The sequence below is a fragment of the Bos grunniens genome, chromosome 12 (genome assembly GCF_055505025.1).
Source record: "Bos grunniens cultivar Pamir isolate PY7600 chromosome 12, Bosgru_T2T1.0, whole genome shotgun sequence".
NCBI classification, from domain to species: Eukaryota; Metazoa; Chordata; class Mammalia; order Artiodactyla; family Bovidae; genus Bos; species Bos grunniens.
Genome location: NC_141176.1, coordinates 82,271,659 through 82,294,978, shown reverse-complemented (window position 1 = coordinate 82,294,978; position 23,320 = coordinate 82,271,659). Strand labels below are relative to the sequence as shown.

The 23,320-nt window shown below is 42.3% G+C and overlaps 1 protein-coding gene across 37 annotated transcripts in view; it reads left to right on the top strand.

Annotated features, from left to right (window-relative positions):
• DOCK9 (dedicator of cytokinesis 9) overlaps positions 1 to 23,320 on the top strand; it is a 298,290-nt gene that overhangs the window by 50,445 nt on the left and 224,525 nt on the right. For 31 of the 37 annotated variants that reach the window (XM_086330372.1, XM_086330355.1, XM_086330397.1 and 28 more), the window contains exon 1: positions 22,134 to 22,469. The exons of the other annotated variants lie outside the window; for them this stretch is intronic. In XM_086330372.1, coding sequence (XP_086186498.1) covers positions 22,308 to 22,469 — 162 coding nt within the window. In that variant the 5' untranslated portion in view covers positions 22,134 to 22,307. Of the gene's footprint in view, positions 1 to 22,133; positions 22,470 to 23,320 lie in introns of those variants that run through there. 37 annotated transcript variants of the gene reach the window in all.

The following is a 23,320-nucleotide window of genomic DNA, read 5'->3' as shown; positions in this document are numbered from 1 at the left end:
ATGTTTGTGTATAACTTTTGTATGGGTGCATGTTTTAATCTCTGTTAGGTAAATAACTATAGAATGGTTGGGTCATATGGTTGGTAAATGTGTTTACTTGTTAAACTGTCAGACTGTTCTCCGAGGTGGTTGTACCATTTTACATTGCCAGAAACAGCTCATCTGAGTGTATAAGAGTTCCTTAATCCCACATCATTGGCATCACTTGGGGGCGTGTGTGTGTGTGTGTGTGTGTGTGTGTGTTAGTCACTCAGTCATGTCTGATTCTTTGCAACCCCATGGAGCCCTCCAGGCTCCTCTGTCCATGGAATTCTCCAGGCAAGAACACTGGAGTGGGTTGTTATTCTCTTCTCCAATCACTTGGTATGGTCCAACTTTAATTTTAGCCGTTTCAGTAGGTGTGTAGAGGTAGCTCAATAGGTTTTATTTTATTTTATTATTATTATTTTTTTCAATAGGTTTTAAAATAAATTTTGCTAATTACTAATGATGTGCATTTTGTAATGTTTCTAAATATATCTAGATATAGTTTTGTGACGATTTTGTTTAAACATTTTGTCTATCTTTATTGTTTATTATTGTTGAGTTTGGGCTTCCCTGATAGCTCAGTTGGTAAAGAATTCACCTGCAATGCAGGAGACCCCGGTTCGATTCCTGGGTCAGGTAGATCTGCTGGAGAAGGGATAGACTACCCACTCCAGTATTCTGGCCTGGAGAATTCCATGGACTGTATCATCCATGGGATCGCAAAGAGTTGGACACGACTGAGTGACTTTCACTTTATTACTGAGTTTAGAATTTCTTCTTATCTGGATAAAAATCCTTTATCAGATATGTGACTTGAAAACTTTAAAACACTGAGTTAAAATTTGTTTCTTCTGGATTTTTCTTTTTTTGACAATATTTTTTTCATTATGGAAATGTACATATAAAATGTACTTGTTTAAACATTGTTTAAGTGATTTGTTCAATGGCATGACATACCTTTGCATTATTTTCTTTTTTAATACCATGATCCAAAGTCATTCAGCCCATCAGTGTATGAGCTCTTAGAGGATAGGAACTGAGTCTTATTCTCAATTGTACATTTAGAGTCTATAGTATGCTTGGCTGTAATGGATCCCCGATAAATATCTGTTGACTGGACAAAATATTTGTTTTCAGGTTTGTAGTTATTTCAGTATTTGTTAGGATTTAACTTTAGTAAAGACTAATAAAACAGTGGCTTATAAAGGATGGGAAATTTTTCTCACGATAATTGTCCAAGTGTAAACAGCTTGCTTGATGACTTTACCATGTTGGGGTCCAGGTTCCTGCTAGCTTGTTGTCATGCCATCTTCCACAAGATATTTCTTCTTGTAGTTTTAGAAGGGTGCTCCAGCTCCTGCCAGCTGATCTGTGGTCTGGCCAGCAGGAAGGGCAGATAGCATGAGGATGGCACACGCCTTCCCGTTTAAGTGCACGACTTGACATGTGCACATGTCACTTCTGCCTACATCCCATTAGCCAGGACCTGCTCCTGTAACCGCAGCTCATGTGAGAGAGGCTGAGAAACGTAGTCTCTGGCCGGGTGGCCACCCACTCATTGTGAAAGGGGAAGATAGACACTGGGGTGAGTGAGGCAATCGGCTGTCTCATTCATACTTTATGTTACGTTACAGTTAATAGTTTAATTGGAGTCAAAGATGTTTACTGCTGTTAGGAAACACGCTTGCTCAAAACGGATAGGTTGAGAGTTATGATACAGCAAGAGGTTCATAATGGACATTATTTGATGTTTCTTCAGCACTTAAAACACAAGTCTAGAGTGAACATGTGCGTGACACTTGACATTCCAGTTGCAAAGCTGAGACAGAAGACAGAAACACAACTTTAAGAGCATCCTATTTTATAATTTAGGAAGTAAGTTGATGAAGTTTTGGATCCGTGTGGGATCAGGGTCAAGAAAGGGTAATGTCGTGGCTTTTCATCGACTGTTGGATGAAACTCAGCCACATTAGTGTGGTTTATAAGGACCCATCTTGTTTCTCTGTTTTTCTGGTCATACTGAATAAGGGACAGTTTCTTGACTGCTTCTTATCATCTCCATATATTCTAGCAACTGTGCTTGCTGTTTTGATGTATTACCTTTTTAAAATAAAAATTTGGGGGTGAAGGAGAGGAAGCACCCATAAACAAGAAGCCTACTTGAATCCACCTGTCTGTCTCTGCCGTTCACTGAGCGCTGTGGGCCCCCGGAGGTGCTTGACACTGGTCATCCCTCGTCATCCTTGCGGCATCGTCCATGTTTTACAAAGGAGGGACTTAGGCAGCAGTTGAATGACTGAAGGTTGCAACATTCAGAAACTTGGCAGGACCAGGAGTGTTGGCTGACTTCTGAGTTGGGTTTTTCCCATCACATCTTACTCTTTTTTTTTGAGAGGAGGGTCTGCTCTTGGGTTTAAGGTGACAGTAACCACAGTAACATCAAGAGACTCTGTGAATTTCAGAGTCAAGTCTGAGTTATACCTGCGGGGCATGTGTCATGTGAAAGCTTTTACTTTGACAACCTATGAGGTGACCTACCTCGTTGACTTATTTCCTTATGCTGGGGAAAACTGGGAACGAGGGAGGAAGCAAGTGTGGAGACCGGTTTTAACTCGTTGGAAAAAATTTATCCTTGACTCTTGGAAGCTTGGAATGTTTCTGATCTCTTTTTTTAGCATTGGCATTTTGGGTGGAGGTTTGTGCTAATGTATGCTTCATGAGTGTGTGAACTGAAGAGAGCTAAAGACATGCATTTCCCTCATCCTGAGGCTCTCCCATGAATCCACTAGATGGAGCACATGGTTTGCATATGTTTCATGATGAAACCTTGGAAGAAAGATGTGGTCTTCACTGGAGCCATATTGCAGTTCCCCCCTCCCGAAGTTGGGCAGGCATTTTAATCTGTGGGTTTTATTTTTTCCTCTATAAATGTCAAATTTTCTTTTACTTGCTTAGTACTTCTGTGCGTAACGAATGAGGTTCTTTGGGGGCCTGATGGGAAAGCATCATGGTAGAGTAGAAAGAGTCTGAGTCTGGGGATGAGGGACGAGAGGTCCTAGTTTAGACACCCAGCGTGCTTTGACTTTGGTCATGTCTTCTTTAAACGTCTTTGAACCTCAGCGTCCTCGCTGGTGACATTATTGTACTGTGCTTAGTGGCTCAGTCACGTCCGACTCTGTGCAACCCCATGGACTGTAGCCTGCCAGGCTCCTCTGTCCATGGGATTTTCCAGGCAAGAATACTGCAGTGGGTTGCCATTTCCTCCTCCAGGGGATCTTCCTGACCCAGGGATTGAACCCAGGTCTCCTGCATTGCAGGCGGATTCTTTACCAGCTGAGCTACGGGGAAGCCTAGGTAATATGTAAGATAAACCTTACAAGGTATGTCTTACATACTTTATGAGGCATATTGGGCCTTCTGTGCAATCCCTTTAAGTTACCTGTGCCACCAAAGATTCACTCATTCCCATTCCACCTGGCTGGAATCGCACTCACAGCCAGTGCCTGTAAAGCGGAGAATCCATCAGATTGTCGGACCCCAAGGGGCCTTTGATGTCCTCTAGTTCCGTTGCCATTGCAGTGCGTCATCACTCACTGGCATTCCTGCTCCTGTTCGTTAGAGAAGTTTTGCATATTGATTCTGGTGATCCCTTCTAGAGCAACCCAGATCTTGTAGTGTGTTCAGTCTTCCCTATTCAGATTTTCTGTTTCAGAGCCAAGGTGGAACATTCTTTACTTCTTTGCCTGGCTGAATTAAATGATCTATAAGAAAGAAAAAGTATTGTAAAAATGTTTCTCAGTCTTTAGTTTATACCTGGTGGATTGGAAAGTGGCCATATATATTTACATCTGTTATCTGTGCCCACATATATTTGCTAAAACGTTGTTATGTCCTGAGGTTTTTAGCTTTTATAGCAGGGAGCTATTTTTCAGCAGTTGTTGGTTGACACATTTGTTCCTAAAAGCCGGTGATTCTCTTAGACTACTTGAATCTGCTATTAATGTGTGGTGAAGTAAAATGAAAAACTTTCATTTTTTTAGGCTACTTTGAACTTTCTGTGGAATGTGTAATTTTACCATTCATAATTTCTGGTAATTTTAAATTGAGTAGGTGTCTGCTGAATAAAGACCTTTAATTTAGGTTAATCTTCTTATTGGTTACCAAGCACAAAAAAGTTTGTGATGTGTTGAAACATACTCTTCAGAATTCCTTTAAAATTACATGTTTGGTATCCTCAGTGGAAAATCAATAAAGCATCAATTTATAACATATAAATTAGTAAATTTACAGTACCTCTTCTTTTGGTTGTTGAAAAGGACCTAGTCTCAATATTTTATTTCCCAAATAGAGGGGTTTTAAAAGTTCATATATTTGAATGGATTTTGGATTCAGTTTGAACTTTCGTGTATAATCTCCATTGTATCTTCACTGGCACTGAAGTAATGGAGTAAGTGTGTATCACCGTATTCCTCTCCAGTGGGTGAGGGAGATAAACTGAGAAGCTTCCTCAGACGGAGGCCACTAAGGATAAAGATGTACCTTGATCTCCTGTGACCTCCGGCTAGTGACCAGCGATGGTGACTCTGATGGGTTAACAGAAGGAAATGCATCATTCCTCGTTTTTCCTAGGAAATATTGAATCATCAAGATATTTCTTTAGTCACATGGTAGGTGTAATCGAGCACTGGTCATTATGAAATTGAGAAGCATGTCTTAGGGGAAGTGGCCTTGAGTTTGTTCATTTGTGGAAGGAGGGGGACTCCAGTCTCTCCCTCCCATCAGTGGTATGTGCTCAGCAGCCAGCTGTGACATCGGCCCTTGAGTCCTCCGTGGTTCTTACCAGGAGCAGTAGGGTTGACTCCTTACCTTCTGTGGATTGGAGGGATCTATGTCCTGAGTAGAACACAAGGCCGGCCTTTTGAATGGAAACTACACTGGCTGTGTATGAACCACTTCATATTTTAGAAGTTTCGGTGGAAGGCGGGAATAATAAAAAGTATACTTGCCTGCTTACTGAGCGTCTTCTTCGATGCTCTTCAGCCCTAAAGGATGTACCTCACCTTTCAGTTGATGAAAAGGACCTAACCCCAGCCTTACATTTCCCAAATAGAGGGCCAAATCTATTTTAAACTACTAACACAACTTGATAAAGCACTGGAAGTTCATATTTTGTAGCATCTTACGTGTATCGGTGAAAGTGAAAGTCACTCAGTCGTGTTCGACTCTTTGCAACCCCATGGACTATATAGTCCATCGAATCCTCCAGGCCAGAATACTGGAGTGGGTAGTCGTTCCTTTCTCCAGGGCAACTTCCCAACCCAGGGATCAAACCCAGGTTTCTCACATTGCAGGCGGATTCTTTACCAGCTTTAAATACCTCTTGTGTAATCATCATCATTTGTTAATGCGATTGAAGACATGTTGGAAAGAGCAAGGGCCTAGGAGCCAGGGATCCTTGGTTCTTATCCCACATACCAACTATGTGCCTTTGGTCACATCAGCTCCACTTCTCTGAACCTTGGTCTTGTCATCTGTAATGGGAGATAATACAGGCAACCCATGTCTCATGGCCTAATTAGTTCCTGGATAACATTAAGTTTCCTGTACATTTCTCTTAAGCACAATGTTACCAACTGAGTTTCTTTTGTAGAACATACTTTTATACTATAAAAGCATGAAAGATGATTTGTAAGTTGGAATAATGAGTATTAGCTTTTATAAACATTTATGTAAAATGATATTTATTACAAAATCTGTTATCATTATATTCCTTTTTTGAGAGATTTTGCATGGAGTTTTGGGGAAAAGTCTTCTTTAAATATGAACGCACTGCAGATGTTCATCTGAAATAATTTTTGGTGCTGATGCCTTGTAGAATATTAAGCAAACACAGTGTTACAATAAGACAAAAAAAATTTCCAGTACGTACTGAATTTCACAAAATAAATTTTTTATAGCTTCAAAAACAAAACAGCAGTGTGAATGCTCTGAACTTTGGGGTAAAGGATAGTTCTTTTCTCATAGTCAACGTAAATGTCATCTGTGCTGTGCTTAGTCGCTCTGTCATGTCCAACTCTTTGTGAGCCCATGGACTGTAGCCCACCAGGTTCTTCTGTCCATGGGATTCTCCAGGCAAGATTACTAGAGGGGGTTGCCATGCCCTCCTCCAGAGGATCATCCTGACAGGCGTCAAACACAGGTTTCCCTCAGTGCAGGCAGATTCTTTACCATCTGAGCCACCAGGGAAGCCTGAGAATCAACACAAGAGTTCAAAATCTGAGTCATTCATTTTAAGAAAAAGTATTTGCCTATCTGAATCATTAGTCCAGTGGAGGGAGTTTTTCCATCTTTAGAAATCCCTTACTTTTACATTGTAGTGATGTCTGTGTTCAACCTTTTTTTTCAAGGTCAAGAATAATTTCTGTGATGTGTGTATTTAGTTGTATTACGCACCTGTGGTCGATCAGTCTTTGCTGATTTGTAATAAGGCATCGGCAGTCTGTCTTCCTTGGCAATGACACTATCACTGTTAAGGGCATTCCTTAAAAAATGAAAAAAGCCTGTCCATTCACGGGAAAGAATTTTCTCAGCTTCAAAACAGTATCTGCCTATTTGATGACATTGGCTAGATGTGAATGCTGGTACTATCCTATTCAGTTTTGAAGCAGTCAAAAAACCATCATTCACAAGAACTGAGCATTTCTTTAGTGCTACACACCAGACCTATTCTTAAGCATTTGAAATAAAGACATTCTGTTTGCTGAAACGGTTTGGTTCTTAGGCATCCTGTGTTTATCACATGCAATTATATGTATGTCCAGACACAAATGTTTCATTTTATTTATTAGTGCATTGTGGTTTCTTATCATGATTTATTTCCTTTGCTCACCTCACTAGAGTTTCTTCAATTTTTTTTCCGAGATTTTTGTTTCACAACTTCATTGAGGTATCATTTATATACCACACAATTCATTCTAAATTTTGAAGGTACAGTTCAACAAGTTTTAGTAAATTTGCAGACTTGTGCAAGTGATCTAACTTTAGAACACTTCTAACAGTGTCAGACTTTATTTTTTTGAGCTCCAGAATCACTGCAGATGGTGATTGCAGCCATGAAATTAAAAGACGCTTACTCCTTGGAAGGAAAGTTATGACCAACCTAGATAGCATATTGAAAAGCAGAGACATTACTTTGCCAACAAAGGTCCGTCTAGTCAAGGCTATGGTTTTTCCTGTGGTCATGTATGGATGTGAGAGTTGGACTGTGAAGAAGGCTGAGCGCCGAAGAATTGATGCTTTTGAACTATGGTGTTGGAGAAGACTCTTGAGAGTCCCTTGGACTGCAAGGAGATCCAACCAGTCCATCCTAAAGGAGATCAGCTCTGGGTGTTCATTGGAGGGACTGATGCTAAAGCTGAAACTCCAGTACTTTGGCCACTTCATGCGAAGAGTTGACTCATTGGAAAAGACCCTGATGCTGGGAAGGATTGGGGGCAGGAGGAGAAGGGGACGACAGAGGATGAGATGGCTGGATGGCATCACTGACTCGATGGACGTGAGTTTGAGTGAACTCTGGGAGTTGGTGATGGACAGGGAGGCCTGGCGAGCTGCGATTCATGGGGTTGCAAAGAGTCGGACAGGACTGAGTGACTGAACTGATCTGACCTGATGGTAACTCTTTAACAGTTTTTTGGCAACAGTGTTTCCCATAGTGGCTCTTCTAGCAACTTACTAGAGTTCCAGCTATTTTGCCAATGTTTAATGTGGCCAGTCTTTTTAGATTTTAGCCATCCTGGTAGGTATGTCTGGAGAAGGAACTGGCAACCCACTCCAGTACTCTTGCCTGGGAAATCCTACGGATAGAGGAGTCTGGTGGGCTATATATAATGAAATATCATTAGAGTTTTAATTTACATTTTCTCAATGATGTTAAGCATCTTTTTTATGTGCTTATTGGTTATTCTCATTTTTTGGTGATAATTTTAAAAATTTCAAAACTAATTAGAACCTAGTATGGTTGGGCCTCTGTATCTGTGGATGCAAAAGTTGCAGACACTGAGGGCTGACTGTATGATGCCACTTGAGCATCTTTGAATTTTGGTATCTGCAGGGGGTCCTGGAACTGATCGTCTGCACATAACAAGGGCTGACTATAGCATCACAGGGTACAGCCAGGAAACAGAAATCACATCAGTTGTTTTAATAGAATTAAACATAAAGACTTGCTATTAGGTATAAAATTGTTATGTAGGTATTAAAAGATAAGAGAACATTCACATATCATGGAGGTAGTGGCTGCAGGAGCTAGGGAGGACCAAGGGTTGAGACTGTGTTATTAAATCTTAGAAGCTTAGAGGAGGAGCTCCCTGGAGCTGATACCCAGACCTCTGAGGAGTGGGTGCTAGGCAGCTGGTGATGGTGTTTCTGGTGGCGAGTATAACGATGGTCCTGTAAATGCTGGAGAGATGGCAGACCTGATGCTGTTGCTGCACAGGGAGGACTTCCTGCTCCCAGGTGAAGCAGCACGAAGTCTTGCTCAGTGATTGTTGTTGTTGTCCAGTCACTCAGTCGTGTTTGACTCTTTGTGACCCCATGGACTGCAGCACTCCAGGCTCCTCTGTCCTTCACTGTCTCCCAGAGTTTGCTCAAATTCATGTCCATTGAGTCAGTGATGCTATCCAACCGTCTCATCCTCTGCTGCCCACTTCGCCTTCTGCCCTCAGTCTTTCCCAAGATTGTCTTCCCAGGTGGCTCAGACAGTTAAGAATCTGCCTGCAATGCAGGAGACCAGGGTTCAATCCCTGGGTTGGGAACATACCTTGGAGAAGGGAAAGGAAGGCAACCTACTGCAGTATTCTTGCCTGGAGAATCCCATGGACAGAGGAGCCTCGTGGGCTATAGCCTATGGGGTTGCAAAGAGTTGGACTGAGTGACTAATACTCTCATTTTCACTTTCGCAGCATCAGGGTATTTTCCAGTGAGTCAGCTCTTTGCATTAGCTGGTCAAAGAATTGGAGCTTCACCATCAGCATGAGTCCTTCCAGTGAATATTCAGGGTTGATTTCCTGCTGGTAATACTGGGAACCAAAAAGCAAGTAGGAAGCTGGCATCAAGGAGCAAGCTCCTTCTCCCCCAGGCTTTGCAGTCTCCCTTTGGTGCCCCCTGCTGGTAAGCCTAACAGGGACCCAACCAGTAAAACTGGTTTTCAGAGGACCAGCCCTGGCATCCTAGAGCTGAGTGTGGGAGGGAGGAGCGGAGCTGACAGACAATAGCTTAGCAACTGGCACAGCCCTCCCCTTTGACTCGTCAGCGTGCAGACCCAGCCTCTGCACATATTTGACCTTCCATACGTGTTTCAGCCTAACAGAGCATAGCTATCCTTCAGGCACAGGAAGGTGTTCAATGGCCCCTCAAACAAGGAGTCACAAGGTTTCCATTGTATCTTTCTTTGGGAGGGAGTATCAGCACCCATTTCTGAGCCTTGTTAATTACTCCTGAAATTCAGTAGCAGTCTTCGTGTGAATATGTGCTATGCAAAGTCTATCTTGTCAAGTTTCAACAGTAACGCTTGTGTAAAATAATGAAAGAGGAAGGAGGAGGAGAGATGAAATTGGTACACATACACATACCCAGGCAGGAAGGAACTACGCATTGGTGTTGCAGTGTTCACTTCTCTAGCTGGCTGTTTGGCGGTAGTTGATAATTATACATTTACTGTCCTCTTACTCATTCCATATGTTTTTTGCCCACTTCAACTGATTAGCCTTCTTTACCTGAACATCTGAATTCTCAGTAGTCCTGCCTTTCTTTGAATTGCTGTGGTTTTTCATGAATTTGTACTGTTGGAGCTAGAAATACTAAGATGTCTTGGACAATCCACCCTGGGGTCCAGCCATGGTCCTTCCTGACCCTTTGGAAGGCAGCAGCCCAGTTTCGCCTTTGCTGGTAGAGTATCCTGCTCATTTGCCTTCTGGTTCAGCAGCTTACGGAGCCCCCAAATGGCCAGGTGGCCGCCTCACCTTTCCATTCATTGTGCTTCGTTTTCTCCTCTAATTGCAAGCATTCTTCCCTTTCAAACCAGGCCCTGTGACCAGCAGGGGTGGAGTGTGTTATTAGGGTAACAGAGTGGCCACTCTTACCTCTACCCCTTGATTCCTGGGCCATCTTCTTCTGACTTGAGAATGTTCTTACAGCTGTCGTCTTCAGCAGGCCCTTCCATCCTGCTCTTGGGCTGGGATGAGCTGCTCGTAGGGAATGGGATGTGTCTTGAAACTGGTGATTCCAAGTGTTGACAGACACGACTGTCTGTATGTCGTGGTACCATGTCGAGGAGAGAGGACAGGTACATGTGGGGTTTCCAGCTGTAGGCGTGAGCCATGGTGGTCCTGAAGACGGTTTAGTGGGCTCTGACTGTCCCCCTCCCTCCTTCCTACATTTCCTCACTTCCTCTGTTTTTCTTCCCTTCTTTCCAGTGAGCTAGAATGGACTAGAGAGGCTGGGACAAAAAATAATGCAGTAACACATGTTGCAAGGGTACGTATTTGGGGGGAAATATTCTTCTACACACAGATATCATGATTTAAACTTCATTTCTTAGCGTAATTCACGGTGACAGTGCTTTGAGAGCTAGCAGTCTAAGGGGACATTTGGGCGTGCGGGTTCCTCGCGTCCAGCACCCGCTGCGGTTGGGCAGCCCCAGGCCGCACGATGTCAGCGCTGGCCCGGCCTGCCAGGAGGGCTTCCTGTGGAGACCTTCTTTACGTGCAGCAAGATCAAGGCATGGCAGTCATGGGGACATCACCTATAAACTTGACTTTTAGAGTTGTGGAGACGATTAAGTGAGACCGTGTGACCAAATTTCTGTGTTCAGCCTCTGGCATGTAGTAGGAATTAGGTATGTGTGACACTCTGTTAAAGATGTGCCCAGCACTGAAGTTTTTCTTTAAGTTTTACCATAGAAGTTATTTTTAAAATGTAAATCCCCTTCATTGTCTAGGTGACTAGAGTGCCCTAAATAGAGCCCATTCTGTGATTTGAATAAAACTTCAGCTACCCCGTTTATCATCTCTCTCTTTCCATCCCTCCTCTGACTTTTTCTCCAAGTGGAAATTTTTTTTTTTTTTTTTTTTTTTGGACCTTGAAAGCCTTGTGGTTATAGCAGAGATGAAAATTTTGTGGGGAAAGATCTGCAAAATAAATTTCTTAGAATGAACTGGGATAGATGGCTCAGCCCTCAGGCCCAGACCTCGCCTCACAGAATGAATGAGCCAAAGTTATTGACTCACCAAAGATTTCCCTGAAGTGCTCTGTGAATTTAATAAAGCTGGATAGCTCTAACTGGCCATCATTGAAGATGTCATCTTACCATTCCCTTCTGAATTCTCAATGCCAGGAATACTTTTGGGAATTCATGTGTTGGAGACAGTCCTATGCTTTGGAGAGATAACTCTGTGAGGATAGAGTGCCTTCAGGAGAAATTCAGCTTTTTTTTTAAATAAGCTACAGGTGTACAATATAGTAATTCACAGTTTTTAAAATTTAAATGAATAACTGCATTTGTAGTTATTATAAAATATTTGCTGTATTCCCCTTGTAAAATATATCCTTGTAACGTATTTTACAGGTAATAGTTTGTACCTCGGTTCCTTCCCCTTATATTGTCCCTTCCCCGTTCCCTCTCCTCAGCTGGTAACCACTAGCATATTCTCTGTCTCTGTGAGTCTTCTGCTTTTTTGTGACACTCTCTAGTTCGTTGCATATTTTAGATGCCACATACAAGTGATACCATGCAGTGTCTGTCTCTGTCTGGCTTGTTTCACTAAGCGTAACGCCCTCCGAGTTCATCCAGGTCGCTGCAGATGGCGTCGCTTTCTCCTCCTTTCGGCCGAGCAGTGTTCCATTGTGCGTGGGTGCTGTGTCTTCTTTGTCCATTCTTCTGCTGCTGGACACTTGGGTCGTGTCCATATCTCGGTTGTTGTAAATAATGCTGCAGGAACGTTGGGGTGCTTGTATCTTCAAATAGTGTTTTTGTGTTTGGATATATACACAGGAGTGAGATTTTGAGCTGCAGTTTTTTTGAAGTATAATTGCAATAGCTTTAAAATGGCAGACAAATATTATGTTTATATTTTCCTTTCCTTACTCATATTGAGACAATATTTCTATACTGACACAATGACAGTACAATTTTTAAAATATTCAGCTGCTAAAATCCAAGATACATGTACTTGAAGTGTTACGGAATCTGAATTTTGTCTCTCCTCACATGTGAGAACAGCTTTCCAATAGCTGTAACTCCGTATTTGAAGCACATGAACTGTTTTCGTGAGTGCATCGGTGCTCTGTGGCTTGGTCGTGTCTGAGTCTTCGTGACCCCCCTGGACAGTAGTCTGCCAGGCTCCTCCTAGAATTTTCCAGGCAAGAATACTGGAGTGGGTGCGTTTTTACACAGATTATGCTGTGTACCTTTTCCATTGTTTAAGCTCAGTATACCTTGCCACCAAGTGATTTCTTCAGGTGTCTGCCTAAAACAGCGTCTCCTTAGAGGAGGCTGGTGGAGGCCTCTCACTCAGCCATTGCATCTGCCCTGCTGCCTTCTTTTTCACTCGTGTCTCATTTGCAGCTTGGGCCTTGGCACTCGCTGTATTCATTGTGCTCTTCCGTGCCTCCAGCCCCCTCCAGTGCGCCCCTCCCCGCCAATGTGTTCAGTAAGGATGAAAAGCTTTGCAAATAGCTCTTTTGGCAGCTTCTCATATTTGACAAAGCATCAGCATTTGTGGGTTTATTGGTTTCTCTTCAAAAAGCTAAAGTTTTGCTCCACGACCTCCGGTAACTGTGATTGAAGTTCCGACTTCGCCTGCAGCTTCCTGAGCTGAGGGGTAAATCAGCACCTGTATAAACGCTCTGGGTTCATTCATTTTGTAGTGTGGAATGAAGAAGCAGTTGTCTATCAGCGAAGAATTTCAGTCTCAGCTTTGTTTTTTTCAGTGATGGTACATAGTTTGAAGCGTTTTTCTAAGTTCATTACCAAGTGTAATGAGGAAATACTATAGTTATTAGTTATAGAAATTATACTACATAAGTTAATCTAATATAAACTAGTTAAAACAGATAGAAGGAAAATGGGCACATGAAGTCTGTTTCTTGGGCTTATCTGTCCTTTGTGAGGGGTGGGAGGAGAGAATGGGAGGTAAGACCAGTTACCCTCCCGGCTTTCCTGTTATTTCATATCAGTTGTTCCTGGAAGTTATAGGAAATCTGTGCCTAGTAAGTAAGTTGGTTTTCTATTTTTTTTAATGTATGTATAACATATCATATACATAACATAACATTTACCATCTTTTTAGGTATCATTTGGTGGCCTTCAGTACTTTACATTGTTGTGTAACCACCCATCTTCAGCACTCTTTCATCATTACAAACTCTGTTTCCACTAAACAACAACTCCCCATTTCCTCTTCCCCTCAGCCCCTGGAAACCACCTTCTACCTTGTGTTTTCTTTTGTTTTTTGGCCACGCCTTATGGTATGTGGGGTCTTAGTTCCCTAAGGGTCAGATCTCTGCTTTCCACAGTAGAAGCACAGAGTCTTAACCCCTGATCGCCCAGGAAAGTCCCTCTTCTGTTTCTATGAATTTGCCTGTTCTAGGTACCTTGTGTAAGTGGACTCATATAGAATTTGTCCTTTTGTGGCTGGCTTATTTTACTTAGTGTAATGTCCTCAGGGTTCTTCCGTGTTGTTGTAGCCTGTGTCAGAATTCCTTCATTTTTAAGGCTGAATAATATTTCATTGCATGTACATACCCCATTTTGTTTATCCGTTCATCTTTTGATGGACTTTTAGATTGCTTCCACCTCTTGGGTGTTGTGCAGCTATGATCATGGGTGTATATAAACATCTCTTTGAAACTGCACTTTCAGTCCTCTTGGGGCTTGACCCAGAAGTGGAACTGCTGGATCATAAGATAATTCTGTTTAATTTTGTGAGGAATTGCCATACTGTATTTCAAAGTGACCTGCACTATCTGACATTCCTACCAATAAGTAAACTTGTTTTTTTTTTTAGCCCAAACTTTTCTTCCTTTTGGAGGTCTGTTTTATTTTAAAGGTTTAACTTGGTCTCCTGCCAAAGAAAAAGAAGGAGTCTCTCTCCCTTTTTTGGGGGGGCTCTGGTCATCTCTGGAAGACCACTGCCCTTTTTAATGATCTTTGCTGAAACTTCTGCCCCTTCATCAACTATCTTAACTCCTTTTTCCTGTTCCTACACCCACATTTCTCTCTTTTAATTATTTTTTTATTAATAGAAGTAATCTATAGTTTGACTTGATTGCATTCTCATATACATGGATTTTATGAAAAGGGTGCTTATATTTTTGGAAGAACTATCTTGCTCTTTCTTCTTAGTATCAAGGAGGAAAATTTTTAACGTGGGGTAAAAGAGAGAGACCAGCATTTATTGGGCATGTGGTATATACTAGGCCCTCTGCTAGACACTAGACTCAGTGTTTGATTATACTAATTGAATAAAAAATAGAGTGTTGACAGGTCAATTTATGTAAGGTTTCTTTGCTCAGCAGGATTCACTGCATTAACTTATGAAATATGGACTGTTAGGGATGGAAATAAGCTCTTCGTATGGACTGGCCATCATGAGGGCACCTAAATAGAATAAATGACACGTAAGATCGAATTCTACCCATACCGCATTTATCTGGGTTTTATGAAATGTGACTGTATCATATGTGGTATATTATTACATGAGATGTAGAAGTTATTTAAAACAGAAGGACACTCGGCAAGGAGAGAGGTTGCCAGTGGGAGCAGCAGCTCAAGGTGGTGTGCTTTGGGGGCGAGGGGACTCAACGCGCGACACCAGTGTGCCAAGGCGTCTGTGGCTGAATGGCTGAGGCGGCAGATGACCCAGCCCTCCCTGACCTTACTCTTAGTACCGTATGGAGCCCCTCTCCCAGCCCTGGCATGCATGCCCTGAGGACAGCCCCAGGCACCTTCCCTGTTACTTGGTTAGTGTAGTCCAAGAAAAAGTGAAGCAAAGTGAAAGTGAAAGTCCCTCAGTTGTGTCCGACTCTTTGCAACCCCATGGACTGTCCATGGAATTCTCCAGGCCAGAATACTGGAGTGGGTAGCCTTTCCCTTCTCCAGGGGATCTTCCCAACCCTGGTCTCCCGCATTGCAGGTGGATTCTTTACCAGCTGAGCCACAAGGGAAGCCCATTCCCGAAAATTGGGGCCAAAGCAACCTTCAGACACCCTTGAATTCCTTAAGCACGGTGGCTATTTTGAGTGACACTGTAAATCCTTTGTAAAGTATAAAGCAACAACTATGAATGTATTTATAACAGTTTCTTGGTTGAGTTCTCTCCTGTTATTTTATTTGAACTTTGAGGACCTTAGGGGGTTGTGGCAGAATTAGGTACAATCCCATTCACCTCTTCTATCTTAAATAATGGTTTTACTGAGATATAATTTAATGTTGGAGTTGCTCTACAGACATAGGATTGACCCCCACCCGAAATTTGCTTTGTATGTTGAGTAATGACACCACACACACACATACACACACGCCAAGAGAGTTCACACATACACACACCAAGAGAGTTTGATAAGGTTTACTACTCAGGTAATGAAGTTCTGTAAGGAGAGGGGGGCTACACCCAAGCGTGTCTGAAAATGGCTTGACAGGGCAGGGAAAGGAGACTGGCTTGGGGATCCTGGGGGGCTGGGGCTGGGCTGAGGGTTCCTGACAGTGGATTGAATTCCCCGCTGGCATGAAGGGAGGGAGCCACCCGGCCCTCCCTGTCACTTGCCCACAAGGGTAGGAAGGAGAGGTGAGACTTAAAAGCCGATAGCAGTAAAACATCAAAAATGGAGTCAGGCTCTTTGTTGTGTTCACCTACAGCAAAATCCACTTTTTAAAAGTGTTCTTTATACAACACAGGGAATATAGCCAGTACTTTTTAGTGGCTATAAATGGAATATAACCTTTAAAAATTGGAAATCACTATATTGTATACCTGTAACTTATATAAAATTATACATCAACTGTTCCTCAATAAAAAAGAAAAACTGTTCAATCTAGTGGTTTTTAGTGTATTTACAGACTATGTATTATGTATAGATAGCATATATGCTAGAACCACTAATTTCTGAACATTCTCATTAACCCTAAAAGAAACGCCATACCCATCAGCAGTCATCCTGCATTCCCTGAAATCTACTAATCTACTCTCTATCCCTATGAATTGACCTAATTCTGGACATTTAAAAAACTGAGATAATATGAGGTCTTTTTGACTGTCTTCTTTCACTCAGTGTAACATTTTCCAGCTTTATCCCCTTTGTACATGCACTGGGATACCATTCCTTTTTATGGCTGGGTAATACTCTGCTGCTCTCCTACTTTGTCATATTAAAAGGTGATTGCCTTGGATCTGAGGGTGTGGAGGTGATGGGAGAACAGGTATCATTATTAGCAGAAGAGACAGACGTAGACTTGGATCTCAAAGGGAGTCAAGGGCAGACATCCTGTCTTGGGAGATGTGTGAATTAGGGGCTACATCTCAAGATGTGAGAGTAAACGTGATCCTCCAAATTGAAATATGTCCTCTGTAGGTAGCAGAGATGATTGCCAATAGATATCAGCCATCTATTCATGTCCTCTGATGCGGTTCATGGTAATTATCATTTTACACTAGTCCAAGATCATTCTGATGAGAGAACTCGGCAAAACCAAATGCACATTTTGAGTGATTCACTTTGTCATGCTTCTATTAGCATGAAAATCACTTTTTGGCCTTGTATCCTTCGCTCTAAATGTTTTCTGTTTTCCTTGCTCACTAATTTTGCTGGTTGGAAAATGATTGATATTTACAATTGACACAGGTTGCTTAAATGGTTATTAAATGTATCTCTAGGAGAAATTTCTTTTTTCCTCTGAATGATTGTTAGGAAATTGTTTCATTCTCTTTCATTGTTTTAAATATTAACTTTTAGGTTTTTTTTTTTTTTTTTTAAGTAAATCAAATAGAATATACCAGCAGCTTCATATTCACTTGCTTATCATTTATGATCCGTTGTAAAGTTCAAACATCATCTTTTGTATATTAAGTAGTATTCACTGGCTTCTGCACCCCAGATGTCTAAGTGATACTAGTAAATTAAGTTTAAATTTGTAGGTATTATCTTTATTTAATTCATTTAACTATTACTTTTAAAAAAATGTTTCCCTTTACAGTATAGGAGTTAGATTAGTTGGTGAATTTTATGAAATCTTAAGACAGTTTTTAACCCAGGTGTTTACTGATTTACAGTCTACAAGATTCAGTTTCTGTGCAGGTGAGTGCCCATGTTATTTATCTGCCATCACTGTAATGTCAGGGCTTCCCTGGTGGCGCAAACAGTAAGAATCCGCAACCTGTGCAGGAGACCTGGGTTCAACCCTTGGGTTGGGAAGATCCCCTGGAGAAGGGAATGGCAACCCACTCCAGTATTCTTGCCTGGAAAATCCCCACGGAGAGAGGAGGAGCCTGGCGGGCTACAGTCCATGGGGTTGCAAAAGAATTGGACACGACTATCACTCTCACTGTGATGTCACATGAAGACTTAGATCTTCTAATGTCAGAATGTGGGTGTGATAACTCTTCTTTAAAGGAATTGTCATTTTTTTTTTTTGTAACAAGTTCAATAAAGGCTTTACTTAATGGTGTTCACAATAAACACCCCATCCTACCCCTCTCAGTTCAGTTCAGTTCAATCACTCAGTCATGTCCGACTCTTTGCAACCTCATGAATTGTAGCATGCCAGGCCTCCCTGTCCATCACCAACTCCTGGAGTTCACCCAAACTCATGTCCATCGAGTCGGTGATGCCATGCAGCCATCTCATCCTCTGTCGTCCCCTTCTCCTCCTGCCCCCAGTCCCTCCCAGCATCAGTCTTTTCCAATGAGTCATCTCTTTGTATGAGGTGGCCAAAGTACTGGAGTCTCAGCTTTAGCATGAGTCCTTCCAAAGAACACCCAGGACTGATCTCCTTTAGGACGGACTGGTTGGATCTCCTTGTAGTCCAAGGGACTTTCAAGAGTTTTCTCCAACACCACAGTTCAAAAGCATCAATTCTTCGGCGCTCAGCTTTCTTCACAGTCCAACTCTCACATCCATACATGACCACTGGAAAAACCATAGCCTTGACTAGACGGACCTTTGCTGGCAAAGTAATGTCTCTGCTTTTGACCTTTGTTGGCAAAGTAATGTCTCTGCTATCTAGATTGGTCATAACTTTCCTTCCAAGGAGTAAGAGTCTTTTAATTTCCTGGCTACATTCACCATCTGCAGTGATTTGGGGGCCCCCCCAGAAATAAAGTCTGACACTGTTTCCACTGTTTCCCCATCTATTTCCCATGAAGTGATGGGACCAGATGCCACGATCTTAGTTTTCTGAATGTTGAGCTTTAAGCCAACTTTTTTACTCTCCTCTTTCACTTTCATCAAGAGGCTTTTTAATTCCTCTTCACTTTCTGCCAAAAGGGTGGTATCATCTGCATATCTGAGGTTATTGATATTTCTCCCGGTAATCTTTATTCCAGCTTGTGCTTCTTCCAGCCCAGCGTTTCTCATGATGTACCCTGCGTATAAGTTAAATAAGCAGGGTGACAGTATACAGCCTTGACGTACTCCTTTTCCTATTTGGAACCAGGCTGTTGTTCCATGTCCAGTTCTAACTCTTGCTTCCTGACCTGCATATAGGTTTCTCAAGAGGCAGATCAGGTCAGGCAGGTGGTCTGGTATTCCCATCTCTTCCAGAATTTTCCATAGTTTATTGTGATCCACATAGTCAAAGGCTTTGGCATAGTCAATAAAGCAGAAATAGATGTTTTTCTGGAACTCTCTTGCTTTTTCGATGATCCAGTGGATGTTGGCAATTTGATCTCTGGTTCCTCTGCTTTTTGTAAAACCAGCTTGAACATCTGGAAGTTCACGGTTCACGTATTGCTGAAGCCTGGCTTGGAGAATTTTGAGCATTGCTTTATTGGTGTGTGAGATGAGTGCAATTGTGCGGTAGTTTGAGCATTCTTTGGCATTGCCTTTCTTTGGGATTGGAATGAAAACTGACCTTTTCCAGTCCTGTGGTCACTGCTGGGTTTTCCAAATTTGCTGGCATATTGAGTGCAGCACTTTCACAGCATTATCTTTCAGGATTTGAAATAGCACAGAGTCGGACACGACTGAAGTGACCTAGCAGCAACAGCAGCAACTGGAATTCTATCACCTCCACTAGCTTTGTTTGTAGTGACGCTTTCTAAGGCCCACCTGACTTCACATTCCAGGATGTCTGGCTCTAGGTTAGTGACCACACCATCGTGATTCTCTGGGTCGTGAAGATCTTTTTTGGACAGTTCTTCTGTGTATTCTTGCCACCTCTTCTTAATATCTTCTGCTTCTGTTAGGTCCATACCATTTCTGTCCTTTTTTGAGCCCATCTTTGCATGAAATGTTCCCTTGGTATCTCTAATTTTCTTGAAGAGATCTCTAGTCTTTCCCATTCTGTTGTTTTCCTCTCTTTCTTTGCATTGATCACTGAGGAAGGCTTTCTTATCTCTCCTTACTATTCTTTGGAACTCTGCATTCAGATGCTTATATCTTTCCTTTTCTCCTTTGCTTTTTGCTTCTCTTCTTTTCACAGCTATTTGTAAGGCCTCCCCAGACAGCCATTTTGCTTTTTTGCATTTCTTTTCCCTGGGGATGGTCTTTATCCCTGTCTCCTGTGCAATGTCACGAACCTCTGGCCATAGTTCATCAGGCACTCTATCTATCAGATCTAGTCCCTTAAATCTATTTCTCACTTCTGTATAATCACAAGGAATTTGATTTAGGTCATACCTGAATGGTCTAGTGGTTTTCCCTACTTCAATTTAAGTCTGAATTTGGCAATAAGAAGTTCATGATCTGAGCCACAGTCAGCTCCTGGTCTTGTTTTTGCTGACTGTATAGAGCTTCTCCATCTTTGGTTGCAAAGAATATAATCAATCTGATTTTGGTATTGACCATCTGGTGATGTCCCTGTGTAGAGTCTTGTGTTGTTGGAAGAGGGTGTTTGCTATGACCAGCGCGTTCTCTTGGCAGAACTCTATTAGCCTTTGCCCTGCTTCATTCCGTACTCCAAGGCCAATTTGCCTGTTACTCCAGGTGTTTCTTGACTTCCTACTTTTGCATTCCAGTCGCCTATAATGAAAAGGACATCTTTTTTGGGTGTTAGTTCTAAAAGATCTTGTAGGTCTTCATAGAACCGTTCAACTTCAGCTTCTTCAACATTACTGGTTGGGGCATAGGCTTGGATTACCGTGATATTGAATGGTTTGCCTTGGAAACGAACAGAGATCCTTCTGTTGTTTTGGAGATTGCATCCAAGTACTACATTTTGGACTCTTTTGTTGACCATGATGGCCACTCCATTTCTTCTGAGGGATTCCTGCCCGCAGTAGTCGATATAATGGTCATCTGAGTTAAATTCACCCATTCCAGTCCATTTCAGTTCGCTGATTCCTAGAATGTCGACGTTCACTCCTGAATGTTGTCCTAGCCCTCTAGGTTCTCACGAAGCCCTGAACTGAGCTCGCTGTGCTATGCAGCAATTTCGCACTAGCTGTCTGTTTTACAAGTGATGTCTTATACCTTTCACTGCTACTCTCTCAACAGAGCTACCATTCTGAAGCTGATTGCTGTAGACCACATATAGTTATTCTGTTTTTTTTTTTTTTTTTGCATGTGGCCAGTATCTACTCCTTTGATCTCTGTAGCTATTTGATACACTTTGCATAAAAATTCAGGAGATAGACAAATCCTAGACTTCTGCTATCTGTTGGTCCTAATAGCCGTAGAAAACACAAATGTTGGAATTGTGTGATTGCATGTTATTCTCTAAAGATTTACGTTCCCTGCATGACACAGGTTTCTGTTACTAACCTGTAGGTACTCAATTATAATTCACTCCAACTTTGAAATCTATAGCTAGAAAATGAAAACCATCTGTTGCCTTATGAAATAAGGAAGCATGTCAGAATAGATTTTAAAAGAGCAGTAACTTTTTTATAGATACATGTTGTAGGTGGGAGGGGTTTCCTTGTGTGTTCATGATGGTCTTTTTACATAATTTGCTTTTCATTTTCTAGAAGGAAAAATGGCAAGAGTCAACTTGGTATTATATCAGTGACAAGCTTTCCTATCAGCTAGTCCCAAAGATATCACAAGGTAGAACAGTGTCACTGAGTTCAGTGTGCAGTTGAAGGATTTGGATTACTTATGTACCAAACATAATAACCTTGTTGCCTGTGGCCCTTAAGTGTGCATTTACCCTTGCATACCAGAGCGCTGCTTCAGGAGGCGCCAGGTAACCCTGTATCCATGTTCTCATTTGCATCTTTGGGTACCAGACAGGGGAGAATTCTTCTTTTAAGCAGTGCAAACTTGCTAGCCCCCTCTCCAGCAAAGAGTCGAGTGGGCAGAAGGCAAGATTGACACAGCAATTTCGTGTTCCCCTGTGGTTTGCTGTCAGCAAGCTGTTACCCACACACGCCAAAGGTTGTTTGAAGTGGGCTTACACATGTTTCCATAGCAGCAGTCATCTTAGTGATTCCTCTCATTTTTTGGACTTTTTTTTTCCCCCTTTTGCTTCTCTGTTCCTCACTGATGCAGGATTAAACAAACAGCATATTTAGGTCAAGGAAAGAGATGTTTGCTAATATAGATGCTGGGCTAAGCATTCTGGGAGCGAGGTTTCTTGCAGCAGATGAACATTCTTTGTGCCTCCGGCAGCCTCTGCAGCAGGGTGACTGTCTGGCTCCGTCTTTTTCATTTTGGGGCAGGTTCTGAGATTCAGAACAATCCCGAGCAAATCACCGGAGCCGGCAGTTTTCCAGTAACCGCATGTACATCTTCTGCTTATTTATCCTTTGGTATTAACAGTGAGGAAGTCTGTTGGAAAAAATACAATACTTTAAAGATTTTGGTGCATCCGAGGTGTGTCATCTTGTTTTTTTGCACCACACCTCCTGTGTTACACTCCGAGCTTGGAATTTTTTTTTTTTTTTTTTTGTCAGGCGGCTGGGCAGGAGCAGCATTTAGTACAGCAGCTCGGAGCTTCCCTTCTGTTCTGGTGTCGGCAACTGCCTGTCGTGAAGATGGTACAGTGGGAGTCTGCTCTGAAGAGCCAAGGAAGATAGTGTGGAAATGGAGTAGAGATTGCTAGAGACCTGAGCATCCACAGCTTGGGGATGGGCTGCACTACTAGTGTGATTCTGTTTAAAGGCATCCGCACCGTTTTCGAGAGAAACTGTGCTTATATGTGCAAACATCAAGGAGAGAATAATGCCCTTGAATGCACAGCATACAATTGGACAAAAGAAGACTCAGAACTATTGATCGCCTCCTGTCTGGTAAATGCTGTCTTTTAATTAACAAGTAGTTGGTTGGGGTTAGAATAAAACTAGCCTTTACTTGTAAAGCAAATATACTCATTTATTTCAGTATGCTTATGTATATATAGCTTGCATGTGTCAGTGGGTAGTGAGTGGCCTTCAGTTTCCAATTGTGAGGTGCCTGTTTGTATGTGTGAGAATGTCATGTGTTAATCAGACCTGAAATACATGCAGAGAGAGCAGCTGGAGTAAGGCATGTGGTCACAGAACAGTTTTCTGAGTTAGCTTTATGCGCTTACATGTTCTCAGTATAGTGCCAGAAATAACAGAGGTCAAAGCTGGTATCTAGGGTCTTAGGGATTGAACCCTCTACCTGTGATGGTGAATTGCTCAGTCCCTTTACCTCTTATCCTTTCACTTGGCTAGATTTTCCTTACTAATGGCTTGTGGTTCATCCTTTGATTCGGGGCAGAAATGTAAAGGAAACATGAAAGAAAACTGTAATGGGTGTGAGAAAGATATTTACAGGCTTATTATTTTAAATCTGGCCATTTAGAATTTTGTGAGTGAAGGCTCTTGAGAGTCAAAAGATGCTCAGTTGACATTCCTGTGATGGTTCCTCCTTCCCAGGGCACGAGGAGGTGTCAAGTCACAGATGGGTGTGCCTCTCCGCGGCCTTCTCACAAATACCAGGCTCATGAGAAAGCTCCGTGTTGGTTTCCTCCCTCAGAATGCCTTGCCGTTTTTCCTTCTGTTCTTATGGCAGTTCTTGTCCAAACAAGTGGGGAATAATACATGTGGGCGTTTTTTGTGGAGGGGGATGGCCAGCAGGAGCCCAGTATGGCCAGAGCAGGGTGTGCGGAACCCCT